At 41.8% G+C, this 15,884-nt stretch overlaps 1 protein-coding gene across 2 annotated transcripts; it reads left to right on the forward strand.

Moving 5' to 3' along the window:
• Positions 1-1,663: 1,663 nt before the first annotated feature.
• On the forward strand, positions 1,664-15,615 carry si:ch211-225h24.2 (uncharacterized protein LOC564539 homolog). 2 transcript variants are annotated; one of them, XM_035144689.2, is made up of 5 exons: positions 1,998-2,082; positions 8,495-8,551; positions 9,693-11,204; positions 12,624-12,739; positions 13,615-15,615. In XM_035144689.2, the coding sequence occupies exons 3-5, from the start codon at positions 11,124-11,126 to the stop codon at positions 14,051-14,053; spliced, it is 636 nt and encodes a 211-aa protein (XP_035000580.1). In that variant the 5' UTR covers positions 1,998-2,082; positions 8,495-8,551; positions 9,693-11,123; the 3' UTR covers positions 14,054-15,615. The 2 variants fall into 2 exon arrangements, with proteins under 2 accessions (XP_035000579.1, XP_035000580.1); XM_035144688.2 differs by lacking the exon at positions 9,693-11,204 and having other exon boundaries at positions 1,664-2,082.
• Positions 15,616-15,884: the final 269 nt, after the last annotated feature.

Consider the following 15,884-nt stretch of genomic DNA (forward strand, 5'->3'; position numbering starts at 1 on the left):
GTCTCCAATGGACAGTTGACCCACTGATGACATTCAGTGTCAAAGGTCACCGACCTGCCTATTGACGGGTGGCGGACGTCTCCTAACAGCCACTCAGGGCTCGTGTCAGCTGGAGCTAATGAAGAGCCAACACCAAAAACATAAAAAAACTATTAAAACATTTCACATGGGCACTACTGAACAAGTGCACTGCCGAGCACGCACGCACACACACACACACACACACACACACACACACACACACACACACACACACACACACACACACACACACACAAGCGCAATTTGAAACAGATTATTTTGGGATATTTTATCTGTGCTATAAAACTGACAACTGTTTCCAATAAGTGTCTGGCTCGCTGCTCTTATGATGCTGATTGCAGCTGCTGAGATAGAATTATTACATTGTTAAATCCAGATTACACACAACATTGCAACATTGCATAACACCCTGTGCTACTAAAACCACCAAAGTGTCATTCACTTATCCAGGCAGAAAAAACTCAAAAACTGTGTGTGTGTGTGTTTGTGTGTGTGCTTCTTTTGAGTTTTCCGTAAGTTCAAGCACATTTATGACTTACTGTATAATGTGGACATTGAAGTAGGAATTCAAGGCCCCTTTGAATCAGGTGAGTGGTCTTAACCGGAGCTAAACTGTGGCTATTTCGAGAGGTCAGCCCAGCAGCATAATGTGGCGCTTGTTTCCCCTGGCGTCAGAGGTCTCTGAGAGAGAGAGAGAGAGACAGAGAGAGGGAAAGAGAGAGAGAGAGAGAGAGAGAGAGAGAGAGAGAGAGAGAGAGAGAGAGAGAGAGAGAGAGGCAGTTACAGTAAAACCCTGTTTCTTGTGGACTTTCAATACAGCAACAACTGTGCATTTTTATTACATTCAACACACACAACCTCCGTCTGTCATCAATATTAGATTGGTCTTTTAAAAATGAAGAAACCATCTCAAACATTTGGTGAATACTCACCGAAGAAATTATGCAGAAATGTAACTCACGAAGTTCGTGAGATAAGAAGTCAAGAGCGAAGATCTTTGCCCCAAATAACACATCTCCGTACATCCACATATTTTTTTAACAATGAAAGATAGAGCCCAAGTTTAGATTTTTGTATGTGATGCTTGTGTGCCATTCTGGAATGATCTACAAAATAAGAGACCTGGATATCTCACTTTAACGTCATAAGAAAACACTGGTCGAATATGGCACAAAACAACTGTTAATATTTTATGACCACTGAAGGCTACCTCAGGTTCTATTTCATGTTTGGAAGGGGAGGGTGAGTTGAGGGGAATTCAGCTGCAACAGGCCACTTCACCACTAGACGTCACTAAATTCTACACACTGAACCTTTAATAATGTAAAGCTACAGGAGTATTTTTAATCAAGTAGCCTATAAGGAGTTCTTCCTCCATCACTGAATTGATATGTACTGTAGACAAATATTGAGTCAAACAAGATTTGTGTGTTTGCAGGATTCGACTCCCTGTGAACTGAAGATTGTTTCACTTAAATTCTAGTTTGTTGTGACTTTGTCTCCATCCACAATACGAAATATATGGTTTTATGTCTTAAATTGAAGCTAAAGGTTTTCATTGGTCCTCTCCCCTCTGCCATGGTAACCACAGTGAGCCGGAGCATTGGGGGGGGGGTGTGGGCGGAGCGACGGTCGGAGGTCCAGGTGGTCGAGTCTGCGTAAAAACGCACCAAACATTCACCAAACTCCTGCGAAACCAGCAGCGAGCGTCACTCAAAAAGCAAAGTAAAGCTGCTGGAGCCTCGATGGAAGAATAATCTGTGTTTCCAGAGGAAAAACCTGCGGGATTTGCTGCTGGAGAAATAATCAAACAACGAGCGGAGCGCTGCGAAGAAAAACGGGACGAAACGGGACCAAAGTGTTCGACAGGCTGAACTTTAGACTTTGTTTTTTTTTACAAATCAATTTATTTTCCTAAGACCAAGACGGCGTGTTCCAGCGACCAGTGGAGATATGTTCAAGAAAAGCAAGAGTAAAGTGCTGGTGGATTATGCGTCAGAGGAAGACGACATGTCCTGGCACTATCATCACTCCTACAAGGTAACAATGACACGGATGGAGGGGAAGCTGTTCACTAACAACCGCAGTTACTTGTGTTTAAATAAGGTTTGATAACGATGGTGAAATGCTGATGTGTAACTCTGATGAATTAGATTATAGTTAGATTATTCTACCTGCTCAGCCCATGCTTTGTTTCAGTGTGTTTCCTCCCAAGACAAGTGTCAGGATGTCCAAAACAGGCTGAGGGGCTTAGCAGTGAAGTTGAGTGGAAAGAAAAAAGTATTTTGGACCCATAAACAAACTATAAATTAAAGGATAAAGTATAACAAATGACTAAAGCATGATAAATGAGACACACAACCAGTCATTTTGAAATCATTCTTCTGATATTTTTAAAAGATATTTTCCTATGGAAGTTGCTTAACTTCTAAAAAAAAAAAAAAAGTTTCAAAATACACCTCATGCTGTTAAACTGAGAATGTGGAGCAGCAGGAGGAGGAAGAGGAGGTCAAACTCATGTCATGTCAGCTGAGGAGGAAAGTGAGGAGAGGTTAAAGGAGGAGAGTTAATCATTCAGAACTTCAGGGACAATGTAATTCCATAAGTGGACAAGTACAGATTACAAAACCGTAGGAATAACGCCAGAGGCAAACTTGAATCCAATTGACTTCTTCAAATTGTCAGCCAGCACTTTTTTCTTTGTTGTATTTCTTCCATCAATCAATCAATCACACATACAGACTCCTATGTATGAAGCTTTAATTTGATGGGTAAGCAGCAACAGTGTGTTTGTGTGTGTGTGAGGTCTCTAAGTCTCTGTATCAGCATTTGCAAGCAGCTGGGTTCTGTCAAGGTGTTGGGAAGAGGCACAGGGGAGAATCCATGATAAGACACACACGCAAGCACGCACGCCGCACGACGCACACACCAACGCACGAAGGAAGGCATCCAGCAGTCCTGACTTGTGAGAAATAGCAAGCAGACGTGTTTCTTGTCGTGAAAGTCTCTTCTTTAACCCGTCGATTAGATCTCCAATATAATCTAAATGGACAAGTTTCAGGCGTTGACGTCAGACATGTGATGCGGACAAAAGGTTATGCAGTCAAAACACAGCATCCCTGATGATGGAGTCAAAACTAACGTGTCATCCAGCCTGTGGTATCTAATCACCTTATTGTGTATGTGATAAAAGTTTTTTAAAACAACAATTCAAGGTTTTATGGGGGAAGTTAAGAGACAGTTGTTTTCATTAGGAGCGTGTGGGGTAAACTTATAAAAATCAGAGGCGTACAAACTCGCCAATAAGATGCGTTACAGTGCTTGAATCTGTAAATATAATAATGCACAAATAATAATGATAAAAGTGATGAAAAAAGTATTTTAAATGTTTATTGTTAAATGTCCTATCAGTGTTACAGCATTCATTGCAATGGGGAAGTTCAGCCAGCACCGGCATTTTTCATCCGTTGTTGTGATAATGTCGACATCTGTGACCCATGGCTGGGTTTTATTGGCCGGTTCTTAACAACGTCCACCCTGGGAACCAACGCATTTGGTCCTTACCTCTGAGGAGCCGCCCTGAGATCAGTTTCCGACTCTGTTCCCAGACGTCACCAAGACTACGTGGTTGATATGAGGCTGATTCGAGGACAGAGCAGAGAAATCCTGGGAAAGTCATCAGGGAGGTCCTCCTCAGTTGCCATCGTCATAAAGCACATCCAGGGGGTCAGGGGTGGGATCATAAAATGTCGTAAACACAGTGAAGAGGCAGATCTAACCCAGCGGCGATACAGGAAGAAGCCAGGATATAAAGTTATGATAACACAGTCTGGACATGCAGTCTTTTCCTTCTCCTTATTCAGATCGCATAGTTACACTGTCTGGTCTGCTTCAGGAAGAGCGGGAAGTAGACAGAGCCAGATATAGATTATCTTTGGATCAAGATCACATTGCATGAACAATGATTTAGCCCCTTTTTTAAACAGCAAATGCTCAAATGTGAGAAGCTGAACCAATGCATTTCTTTCATCATTGCTTGAAAAGGTGCCACTTCAGAAATATGGTGGTGTTTACTCAGCAGTGATTTACAGTAAACACATTAATTGGTACATATAATATTTCAATTATAACCAACGGCATAACTTTGGGTTGAACATTGGGGGTTAAGGTCAAAAGTCATGTTCAAATACTCAAATACATATAATATCGGAATTATTATTTCTTACCAACAAATAATAACATTGATATACATTAGAAGTAATCACTATTTATACATCGTACTTGCCAGAGCAGTTATTCTTTTTTCGTGCTAAATTCAATTGAGAAACCCAACAACAGTCAATATTTTATTCAGTTTGATGGTATCATTATTAGGGGGGTGTACAGGCCATTTTATTAATGGGGGGGGGGTTGCAGCTACCCCACCCACCCTGTAATTAACCCCTAGGTTATAACATTTTATTGAGAATAGACTGGAGAGCGGTTGATTCACCTTTTTTGCTTTATTTTAAGGTGTTCTTGAATTACATTGTACATGTTAGTTAGATTAGTTAGTTCAGAATAACAGCAGTTGGGAATAAAGGGGCCTTGCTCAAGGGCACCCTGAGCACTGCTCTGTCTCTTTCTCCACCTTCAAGCATCCTGGCGGTCCAGGGACTGAACTTGCAACCTTTCCGTCACACCCACAATTTTCTCTTATCTAGAGGCCATCACTGTTACTTTGTCTGACACTTTGACAAAGTTGTATTTTCTTAAAACACTTCAATCAAAATGTAATGTGTATCTATAGTCTTAGCAAGAAACAACAGGTCTCTCCCTTTTGCATTGTGTTTACTCAGGGTTCACAGAAAACTGTACATCAGAGACAGACAAGTATAAAGGGATAATAAAAAGGGGGGAAGGGTGGAGATCTAATACAGGTTTTGAAGTCGGTATCCCTCCTCCCTCCACAGCGCTCAAGGGCGACAGTCGGCCTTGTGTCGCAGCTTTCTCACCGCTCACCCTGTGTTGAAGTTCAATAGGCTGTAAGACGCAGCTGTGGACACGTGGGAGGTGCGAGTACCTGATTGTCCACGGCTTAAAGGAGTAACACACCTGAATACTTTGGAAACGCGACTGTTATTCCACTGACAGGCTCTGCTTTGTGAAGTGGGATCATGAGAGGACAGATTAAGGCTGAGCTCACTTCAGACGGCCTCACATCTAAATCATTAGTGGTGAGGAGAAAAAGAAGGTAAAGCTGCGGGGATCATTGACGGAGGGGGATCAGGATTACATTGAGGAAATCAAACAGATGTGAGATTTTTCTTAGAAGTTCAAATGAAATCATCATGACAAGCTGCCTTTTTAACATTGAAAATAAAAGTTTGACTTTCTTCAGACTATAACTATTCACTTTCTTACCAGGGTTTACCAATAAGGGAACACCTCTCTTATATCTGTATGTCAAATATAAAACTCCAAATGAGCTGATTAGCTTGGCTTAGTACAAAAGCTGGATAATATCTCTAGGAAGTCATTGGTCCTCCTGTGAAACCACAACCAATTGTTTTTGCCGTGACAAATGAGTTATTGTTTGTTAATGAGTAAACCATGGAAACTCTAATAGGTGTATTTGTTTTCCTTTCAATTGGTGATTCAAATCACAATTTCACGCAGCCAAGTGGGAAAAACTGCTCACGTCAGCCTCAGATATCAGATATTTTGACAATGACTTCCAAATTGAAATAACAGGAGGTTTTTCTGTCCATCACAGTCCAAACATGAGCGTTGCAGCTGTAGACTGTATTTCAAGATGGACGACGTGTCTCCACTTCCTCCCACTATTCAGGAATGAAGCCAGCGTATCATGGATATCGGTGCCGCCATCTTGCCCATTCAGAGCCAGAGTCTGCGCAGTAGCAATCACTTGAACAAACATGTGACAAGAACCACCAAAAATAACAGAAACTAATTTGTTTCTTTAGATAAAATGTCCCATCTATTAACGCAGAGGAGGTAGGATTTATGACCTATACTGCAGCCAGCCACCAGGAGGCGATTGAGATGCTTTGGCTTGACTTGTTTATTTTATTTAGTACAAATATGAAAAAGGTTTGGATCTTCTCATAAACCTCTACTAATTGACACAATCTGTCCTTGTCTTTGTCTCTGTCATCTTAAATATGTCCTTCTCTCTTAAATATGTAAAGCGTCCTTGGGTCCCTTGAAAGTTGCTATAAAAAGTTTGTATTATTATTATTACTATTTCTATGTATGAAGTCTGTGTTTGGTGAAATATACCAGTTCCAGTCTCTGAGTCAGTGGTTGTGTAGAATGTGGTGTATTGAGATGCTTCTGTGAAAATAGCCTCCTTTGGTATTAAAATTCACTCTGCGTCTTTATTGCCTTGTAATCTGACTTTCTTTAGCTTTGTTTCGCCCGGACAACACAGTGCTAGAATTTACACACTTGCGGCTGCACACAGACACAGTCAGTGAGGCGAAGAGAGACAGACGGAGAGGGAAAAAATGCCCCCCCGAGGGGCGAAAGCAGAACTCTTGTTTTCTGTTGTCAGGAGCGTATTTTTCCGAAACACTACACTCTCTCCCCTGAACCCCCCCCCACCCACCCTCCGCTTTCAGCTCTGTTCCAAGTCTTTAATGCTTTTACGCTCTTAACAGTAGTCAGCAATCGCCATGTGTGTGAGTGTGTGTCTTTGATCAGCTCAGGTGGCGGAGACCCAGTAGACTTCGCTCAGACATGTCCATCCACCACTTCTCCTCCTCTCTCTCTCGCTCCCTCTCCCTCTCTCTTTCTCTCTCTCTCTCATGGAGTCGTAAGATGTCAGAAGTCATAGCAGCTTTGATCATTTTACAGGAATTCTGGCTCCGCTTCAGTAATCTCAGGCTCAGCTGCACGTCTGATGACTTGTTGCTGCCCTTTTCTTATGATTTACAGTTTTTTTAATACCTCGTGGGGCAAGTCCAAATCCAGTCAGACGTGTTCAGAGGCATACCGCAGGGCTGCAAATACAGTAAACACTAGTCAAAAGCGTTTTGAAGATTAAAAACACTGGCAATAAATGTTGGCTGTCAACTGTATCATATTTATGGCACCACCGTGGACTTCCAGGGTTTAGTATAAAACGGACGGATATAGATGTTCAGGTAGAATATGATGAGTTTCATGATAACACTCACAAAATAAACAGGTTTCTGTTAATCCTCTGTGGTCATAATGTGCTAAATCCAAAGAGGAGAAACAATGAATGTGCCCCAAGATTGTGAACTTAACCTTTTGAGAGGACATCAAAGTGACAATGATCATCAAAGGTTTTCCTGGTTTACAGGAATAATTCAAATAGGTTATTAGACTAAGATTATCAATTTGGTTCATGTTTATTAAAACAATACTCGGTACTTTAAAGTAACTGTTGAATATTTACCTGTGTGTCATTTCCGCCAAGGATGTTTTTGTCTGCATTTCTTTGTTTTGTAGTTTGCAGGATTATGTAAAAACCACATGATGGATTACCATGAAACTTGGTGAAAAAAAGAAGAATCAGGGGATAGTTGATCTTAATGAAAAAAACTGTCATGTTTAGGAGACTGATATTTATGTCTGTGTGTGCAATTTGGTGCAGATTCAAATAAAATCCCCATCTGGTGAATTTAAATGTGGTTTCATAAGGGGGCTGTTGGGCCTTGGAGGAGGTATCCTCTTATTCTAGTTGCTTATTAATTTAGTTTTGATAACCTTTTTCCATTTATTGCTTAGATTTTCTGCATTATTTTTATATTTGCTTATGTTTGGGCAACAACAGGTGTCACTTCACGCTCCCACCTTATTTCTGTTCATGTATTTTAATGCATAACTGTGTTGGAAGGAATAAACTAAAGTCTTTAATAAAAAATATGGAAGTTGTTCATGTCTCTGAATACTGGCTGGTTAAATAACAGTATTTGATTCTGTCTCTCTTAAAAATACTATGAAAGACCTTGAGCTGTCTTCCCACCAAAAAAAAATTACATGGTGCTTAACATAGAAAAGTAAAAGTTATGAAATTTTAAAACTGATATTATACAAAGGATATATGAAAAATGGGGGGGAAAAGCCTGGGGACTGAAGCACAATGGAACCAAAATAACTCAGCTTTAGCTCTGTTAAGGCAAAAGGTCATTGATTTTCTTTGCTTTCTTTTGTTTAAATCTCCCCTCTGAGCTCAGTGGTTTCCTCTCGTCTCCCCATCCCTCCATCTCGCCTTCCAAACACAGCGTGTTTGTGTTACGGCTCTAAAAAGGTTTCCCTCTCTTACAGGAAAGCCTGCACACACTCAACACTCATGCATCCCTGCTGTATAAGGTGGATGTTGTGTGTTTGTGTTGGGAGGTTGCTATTTGTGTTAACTCACTGCTGGTATTTGTCTCTCTCTGTGTGTGTGTGTGTGTGTGTGTGTGTGTGTGTGTCTCAGGACAAAGATATTACAGGAGAGGAAGAGGAGGAGGAAGCTGTCATTGATGTGTCCAAGGTAAAAAGCACAACTTCACAGCTATTTGGACGTCACACGGACGCAAACACACACTATCTGCATCCAAAACTATTGTGCGTTTACACTGTTTTACCTCTGACAGTGACTCCCTGTAGATACGGAGCCAAACACACTCTTATCTTCCCACACATTGACTGAACACTGTCTGCACACACTCATAATCTCTCATACGGCGTCACACTCACAACACACACACACACACACACACACACACACACACACACACACACACACACACACACACACACACACACACACACACACACACACACAGAGAGAGAGTCAGATGACCGGTGTTTCACAGTGTAGCTGAGGTAGACGAGTGTCAGCGGACAGCTCTGCACTGTTTATCTGTAAACACGCCAGCCGTCAGCTATCATCGTCTGCTTTATCCTGAAGCTTATCACGGAAAAAAGGTTTTGTTTGTTGTTATAGTGCGTCTCCCTTTATCCTTAAGTCCAGGTTAGGAGTGAAGATACTTTGTTTAGGCCTTCACTGGTTCTCTGTCATGTTTGGAAGGGGAGGGTGAGTTGAGGGGTGTTCAGCTGCAACATGCAACTCCACCACTAGATGTCACTAAATTCTACACGCTGATCCTTTTTAAAGCCTTCACTGGTTAAACAATCTCCCAAGTTATACGTCCCCGCCACAATGTAAGTTACCAGTTTGAAACTAGTAAACAGGGAGATCATCACTCACAAACTTGACGATGGATTTATGTATAGCTGCCCCAACGTTATCCATAATTTGCTCAACAGCTCACAGCTTGTTTGAAACTCAACACAGATGTCAAAACATGATCCACTTAGTAAGTTGTAAATAAGGCTGAAGGCCAAAGTGTGGAATAAATATCAAACACGCTTGTTCAGTGTTGTCATCATCCCTGTAAACGTTGTGTTTATGTGTGGGTGATTTTATCTGTATCTGCAGCTGCGCCCATTGTGTGAATAAGATTATGTGCTGCGTCTTTGTTCCTGAGATACAGTCTGTTAGATCTGATCTGTGCTGACATTACTCAAATGCTGCAGTCGTGTCTGAACTCTTCTGAGCGTGTAAAGCTAAAGCTCCCTTTGTCTCTGAACTCTTGGCTGCCTTCCGACTGCATGTACACTTTCTGTAGGGGACATATTTCGCGACCTGTCCCGCCTGTGAGGACAGCGGTGGCTGGGCCAGAGAAGAGAGGGGAAGGAAATGCAGCATTCTTTCGAGGAGCTGGGCCTTTTGGACGGGAACAATCGCTGTGGAAGAAAAACAAGGCTGAAAATAGCTGCTCGGACACTGTGGAAGGCTGCAACTCTTCCACTGTTGTTTGTTTTATGCTCATATTAGGATATAGAAAGTGGAGCTGGAGTGCTTCAAGTGGAGGTTACCTTTAGCTGTAAAAGGCTCATTCAATTTATAGATAAGAGGATGTTTAACCAAGCAAAACATTCTTAATATCACCTTTAAAAATATATAAGCAGATGTCCCAAAGGGGCTCTTTACTTTCTGTGCTGAGCCATAATGAGATTCGCTTCTATGCCAGTGGTCAAACTACTCGCACGGCTGTCTTTTGTTAAATGATGTTTTGGAATTAAACTCTATATTCGATTTTTATTGTAACTCACTTATTTCTTCCTCTGCTGCTTGTTGAATAAAATGTATTTATTGATTTGTCAATAAGCCAAAAAGCAAATTAAATGACAAACAACTCTGATCAGTTCATTGTTAAAAGGAGAAGTCCAAAATGTTTGCAGTATATGTTTATTCCCTTTATTGCAAAGGGTTTGATGAGAAGTTGAATATGTAGCTACAAACAACAGCTTATTTTAGCGTTGATTAGTTTATTTTAGATTAGTATAAAAAGTTAGCACTATTTTTGCCAGAATGTGAAATAATTAGATCCTACCTACAACTCATCCATCCATCCAACCAATCCCAGCAGACATTGGGAGAGAGGAGGGGTACACCCTGAACAGGTCACCAGCGTATCGGAGGAAATAAACAACCATTAACACCGATGGAGTCTCCAATTCACCTAACCCCACTCTGCATGACTTTGGACTGCTAGAAGAAGCCAAAAGTACCTGGAAAAATAACCCAACTCATACAACATTTCAAAAAATGAAATGCCTCTTTAATCCATACGCTTTCACCTCTGGGGTATGGATGGAAGAATTTGGCCCAACAGGAGCTCTATTGTTCTGCCGAGCGTGGAGATGTAGGTAAAGCCCCCCCACACAGCCAGCCTCAGTGAGCTGCTTGGTTTACCTACGTCTTGGCTGGAGAGATTACTGGGCACGGAGCAGCTTTGGCTCTAGAGGCCTTCAGGTTAATGCTGGAGTGAATGGTGAATAGGCTGGCCCTCTGTATGTGCACGCATGCGTGCACATACAAAGCTGGAATCTCCATACATGCGCGCGCGCGCACACACACACACACACACAGATAGACTCAATCTCTTCTGGCATCTCTGGTTCCTCCAAATACAGAAAATCTCCTCGACAGTTTACACTAAACAAGAAAAGGGGAGTGAGGACAGAGACAGAAAAAGGGTTTCGAAATAGCTGAGATGAAATTTAGAAATGTTTTTTTTCTTCTTTATGCCAATAAACTCCAAGAAACTGGCAGCGTTCTTGTCCACGGGCGAGAGGTGAGCGGAGGAGGATTTGTTTTTTCATTTTATCAGCTTAGTGTCTGTCTCCTGATGACATACCAACGATAGACCAGGCAATGTGTTTACAAATCCCTTAAATGTCACATAGTTTGGATATGAGAGGAGATCCTGAGCCCGTGTTATGTGGTGGTGACATTTAGAAGCTTGATCTCAGTCCTGGTGACACATCTTGTTGTGCCTGTTCCTGTTTGGTCTGAATGCGATGACTTTCGCGTCGCGCTATAGTTGTTTGTTCACACGCAGCGCTTTGAATTAGGCAGCTCCTCGATTGGTGAAATATAGGAACAAAAAGAAGCAGTTTAAAAGGGTGATCAGGGCCAAATGTATTCATTAGATAATGCTTCTAATACGGAGCATGTTTCGATATCGACAAGGCAAAGGCAAGTGGGAGTAAACGTGATGACCTTGACTGTTGACAATGAGAATTCTTCCCTGGCACAGAGAGAAACGAAGCCAAAAGTTTGATCGCAGAGGAGGGCGGCATGTGTGCTCGGATTAAAGCTGTACAGGCAGGGAGGAGTTCTGATGTGAGTCCGGAGGAGTTCCACGGGGAGTGGAGGGTCTCGCGCTGGAATGTGCCAAACAGCACTGACCAATCTGTGCCACTCGACCTCTTTCTGTTTTTCTCCGTCTCCGGCTCTTCATCTACTGGAGTGTTGTGCAAGTTCACACTTCACAACGTGCACGTCACACACTGTTTTCAGAAGAGCCTCATCCCACTCATCCAGTCCCATCCATTATTACTAGATTAGTTTAGTTCTGTATTCATTTATCATGCAGAAATATAGAAGAGGTCCAGTAACAGTGTAGTCTGCATGAACCTGAGCACATGAAAGCGCTGTTTTTGACGTCTACTATAAATATGTAGTTATGATGTTTTGTCCGACAGCAATAAGAACGTAGCATTTTTAATTTTCCTTAAAAAATTAGTTTGACCTTTTTATGATGGCATGTATGATGCTGCTGCTGCTGCTGCTGGTACAGGTTAGCTTAGAACAAAGACTGGAAACAGGAGGGAAGAATAAGCCTTGTTCTATCCAACAATGGGATCTGGCTGCCTGCAAGGTAACGTCCAAACAAGAAATAGCCCAGCAGATAACCTCCATAGATAAAAGACAAAAAATGCAGCAGGTCAATAAAAACATATTTTCCACCAGTCCTCTTGTTAATTGAAGAAAGAAAGTTGAAGAAATGTATATATGGATGTATGACTTCAGATTTGAAGCAGAGCACATTGATCAACATATTTCTGCTTTTCTAAATTCCTCAAGAAGTCCTTGTCTTCGGGAGCATGAATCACTCACAAGTAGGCATCAGAGATAACAAGTCTAACACGCACCAGATGTGTTTATTCACTTGAGCTCAAACGCGCTGCTGTCTGCTGCTCTCTGTCAGGAGGACAAGGTGAAGAAGACCATGTCCAAGAAGGAGAGGAGGGAGAAGAAGATGTTCTCCTCTAAAGACGACGAGCACTTCTTGTTGACGGGAGTGAAACTGGCTGACCGCAGAGGGTGAGGTTCCCCAAACTGGATAATGTGGGATTATGATAACTATTTTGTATTAAGTAGGCAGCTTTAATACTGCATTATGATTTATTTTTGCATTTGCGCTGGCGAGAACCAATGGCCACTGGCATTTGTGTTGTCCCTATGTCCATCCAATGGTTTAGATTTTGGAGGTCAAAGGTCAAGATCCTTATGACCTCACAAGATAACTTTTTTTTTATGGTCAAAGGTCACTGTGGCCTCACAAGGTCACACGTGGCCTCTTGAATATAATATCTCAAGTCTGCCTTTCGGGAATTCCTTCACATTTTGACCAGTTGTGAATCGGACTCTAAGATGGACTGATTAGATTCGACTTCCTACGAGTCGAGAAAAAAAATCATACAGAATGAAAGAGCACCGGTTGACGGAGGCTTTAAACCATAGGGCGATAATTCTCGTATATTGATTAAATGTTTTGTTTGTAATGTGTTAATCTCCAGTTTTCTGTCCAATGAACAGGTCGTGCATTTAGTTCGTCTGTATTTTAGTATCAAACTAATTCTTTCAACAGTTCTGATGAAATGACGCTTTGTCCTACAAGGATATAAAATGTATGTCGGACTTAATTCAACTAACTCAGAGGTCAAACCACTTGTATTTGCCAGCAGTAACTAACTCTCAGAGCCCTCCGTGATGTGGAACACGCATGAAGAGGAAAACCTAAATGAATCACGTCGCTGTGACAAACAACCGGAAATTCCTATATAATGGCTCGTTGTATGGGGAAAGTTCCCCTGGTGTTATGTCTGTTCTCCACCCAGTCAGTGTTATTTTTAGCTGAGATGTTCAAGGTGAACCTTTTGTGCAACAGCAGCTTCACTGTTTTTCTTTCTCTGAAGGTCTCACAAGAAAATCAAAGACGATGAAAAGGATAAAGAAAAGAAGGACAAGCCGGAGAAGGGCCACTGTTTCTGGGAGAGTGTTACCATGACGATGAGGCAGATCTCGCCCACCAAGAAGCTGGAGAAGATGGAGGGCTGGGAGCCGCCTCAGCTGGAGGACTTAAACGAGACTACGACTGATGACGCCCCGGAGGACAGGAGCCCGGAAGGGGACTCGCCGTCGCCTCTACCCGAGTCTCCAGGCCTTCCGTTGGACCTGGCCTCCTGGGGGGGGCAGGGCCTGGAAGAGGACTCTTCCCGCTACGCTAACCTGTCGGACTCCAAGGATTCAACAGCGGCTGTCACGTGGACGGCTCGCGCCAAAGTCAAGCTGGCCGGCATCAGCAGGATGAGCAGAGGGATTGTGTCGGACATTGCGTGGGAGGGGTTTAAATAGTAGCCATTTAAACTTATGATACCCTCTGTCCTTCTTCACCTGTGTGATGAGGATGAAGACCTGAACCAAATATCTGCTTGTCTTCGTCGTCTTTAAACTTAACAGGTGCTAACTGATGTTGAGCTGCTGTACTGTAGTAAAGACCTGCGCATGAAACATGAAGTGTGACTTTGGTATTTTAGCTTTAAAGTCAATGAAGACAACATGTTAGTTTTATCAATGGGCTTTTTTTGTGTGAAAGTTTTGAATCACTGGTATAAATTGTATAGTAAAACAAATGAAAGCCTTAAAATGCCTGACCTGTAGATATGTGATTTTAAAAAGTGATTTTCATGTCATTTTTTGTGGCTGTTTATTATTTTAGTATTAGAGAACTGATGAAGAATATGCAAACCTACTCCAGATTTTATAAAGTTAGAATGGTTCTGTTCTTTTATGTCTATGCTGTTACAGAATGTGAGGTTGAAGCCTTAACTTATGCATCAATACGTGTGTGTGTGTGTGTGTGTGTGTGTGTGTGTGTGTGTGTGTGTGTGTGTGTGTGTGTGTGTGTGTGTGTGTGTGTGTGTGTGTGTGTGTGTGTGTGTGTGTGTGTGTGTGTGTGTGTCAAAGGAAGATAAAGACAGAGGCCAGTTTCAGACATGAGCTCCATAAAATGTCCGGAAAAATTGGTTCTGTACATTTTCCGGAGTTTGCCTTTTATATATAGAACACAGCTGGAGATTGTCACCCAGAGTGAGACACGTTCAAAACAACAGAAAAATGCTGCGGATATCACGTTTCTGTTTCCATCGCATTGCCACTGGCAAGTTGACATCTTCGTCTGCATCTTTGTATTAGATCTGTTTTTTCTTCAGTTTTGTGTCAGTCACATTTTGCAGACATTTTACCAGGGGGCAAAAGTTCTGGAACTATTTTCCGGAGCGACCCACTCTGACATTTGCGTTCTCACACACGGGCCCTCTGGTAAGATTTCAGGAAAATGTGTCAGTGCATCATTGTTTTAGTGAATCACAGGTGACTCTGCTGTTGTTGAAACGCTGCGTTCATTTCATATCAGTTATGGTAAATATGAATTTCTTGTTAATAGCACTCACAGAAAAACACAAATATAGTGCCTCGCATCATTGAAATAAACATTTTTATAGTTACTTTGTCAATGCATAGTATTTTGATAATCAAATGATATATCATATTAGTTATAGAATAAAATCAAAGCAACCTACACTGTGTCATAGATGGATGTTTCGTAACGAAGCTGAATACTTTCAGTCAAATGACATCATGTGTTTTTGCTGTAAATTGAAACCAGATCATCCTCTGAGCACAAACCTGTTGAGCTCATCACAAAACGCACACAGATGCAGGTGAGGCAGCCCATTTTGTTCCTGTGCTGCATCGCTTTGACCAACAGGGGGAGCTGCAGCTTGTGTGCATTATAGACGGCTGGTTCACTCTTAAATAATCTGTATATTGTGTAGGACTGAGACAATGAGGAGTAATTTCCTCTCTGCTACGGTTTAATGCTTCTTTTAACTGAATAAGAAACTTTTTACAAATCATTCTTTGCTTCGCCCTTCTTTTTTTTGGTTTAGTCTGTTTACTGAATTAGTTTGATACTGAAGTCTGCTTCAACACAGCTGTAGGTTCACTTCACTGGATTCCTGTATCCTGCATTTATTCACCTACAGGCTGGGTTATATTTTCTCAGAGCAGAATAAAGCTGCATTCTCACTGTCTGCCTCTACTTTTTCCGCACTTTGCAGCTCAGAGTAAAAACATGGCTTCACTTACTGGTGATTTTGATTTTCTAATTTTTTTTAAACTTCTT

This window comes from Hippoglossus stenolepis, chromosome 20 (assembly GCF_022539355.2).
Source record: "Hippoglossus stenolepis isolate QCI-W04-F060 chromosome 20, HSTE1.2, whole genome shotgun sequence".
Taxonomy (NCBI): Eukaryota; Metazoa; Chordata; class Actinopteri; order Pleuronectiformes; family Pleuronectidae; genus Hippoglossus; species Hippoglossus stenolepis.

Coding starts and splice junctions, on each gene's coding strand:
- si:ch211-225h24.2 (XM_035144688.2), top strand. CDS start 1,996: ATGTTCAAGAAAAGCAAGAGTAAAGTGCTGGTGGATTATGCGTCAGAG. Junction 2,083..8,494: donor ACTATCATCACTCCTACAAG/GTAACAATGACA, acceptor TGTGTGTCTCAG/GACAAAGATATTACAGGAGA. Junction 12,740..13,614: donor AAACTGGCTGACCGCAGAGG/GTGAGGTTCCCC, acceptor CTTTCTCTGAAG/GTCTCACAAGAAAATCAAAG.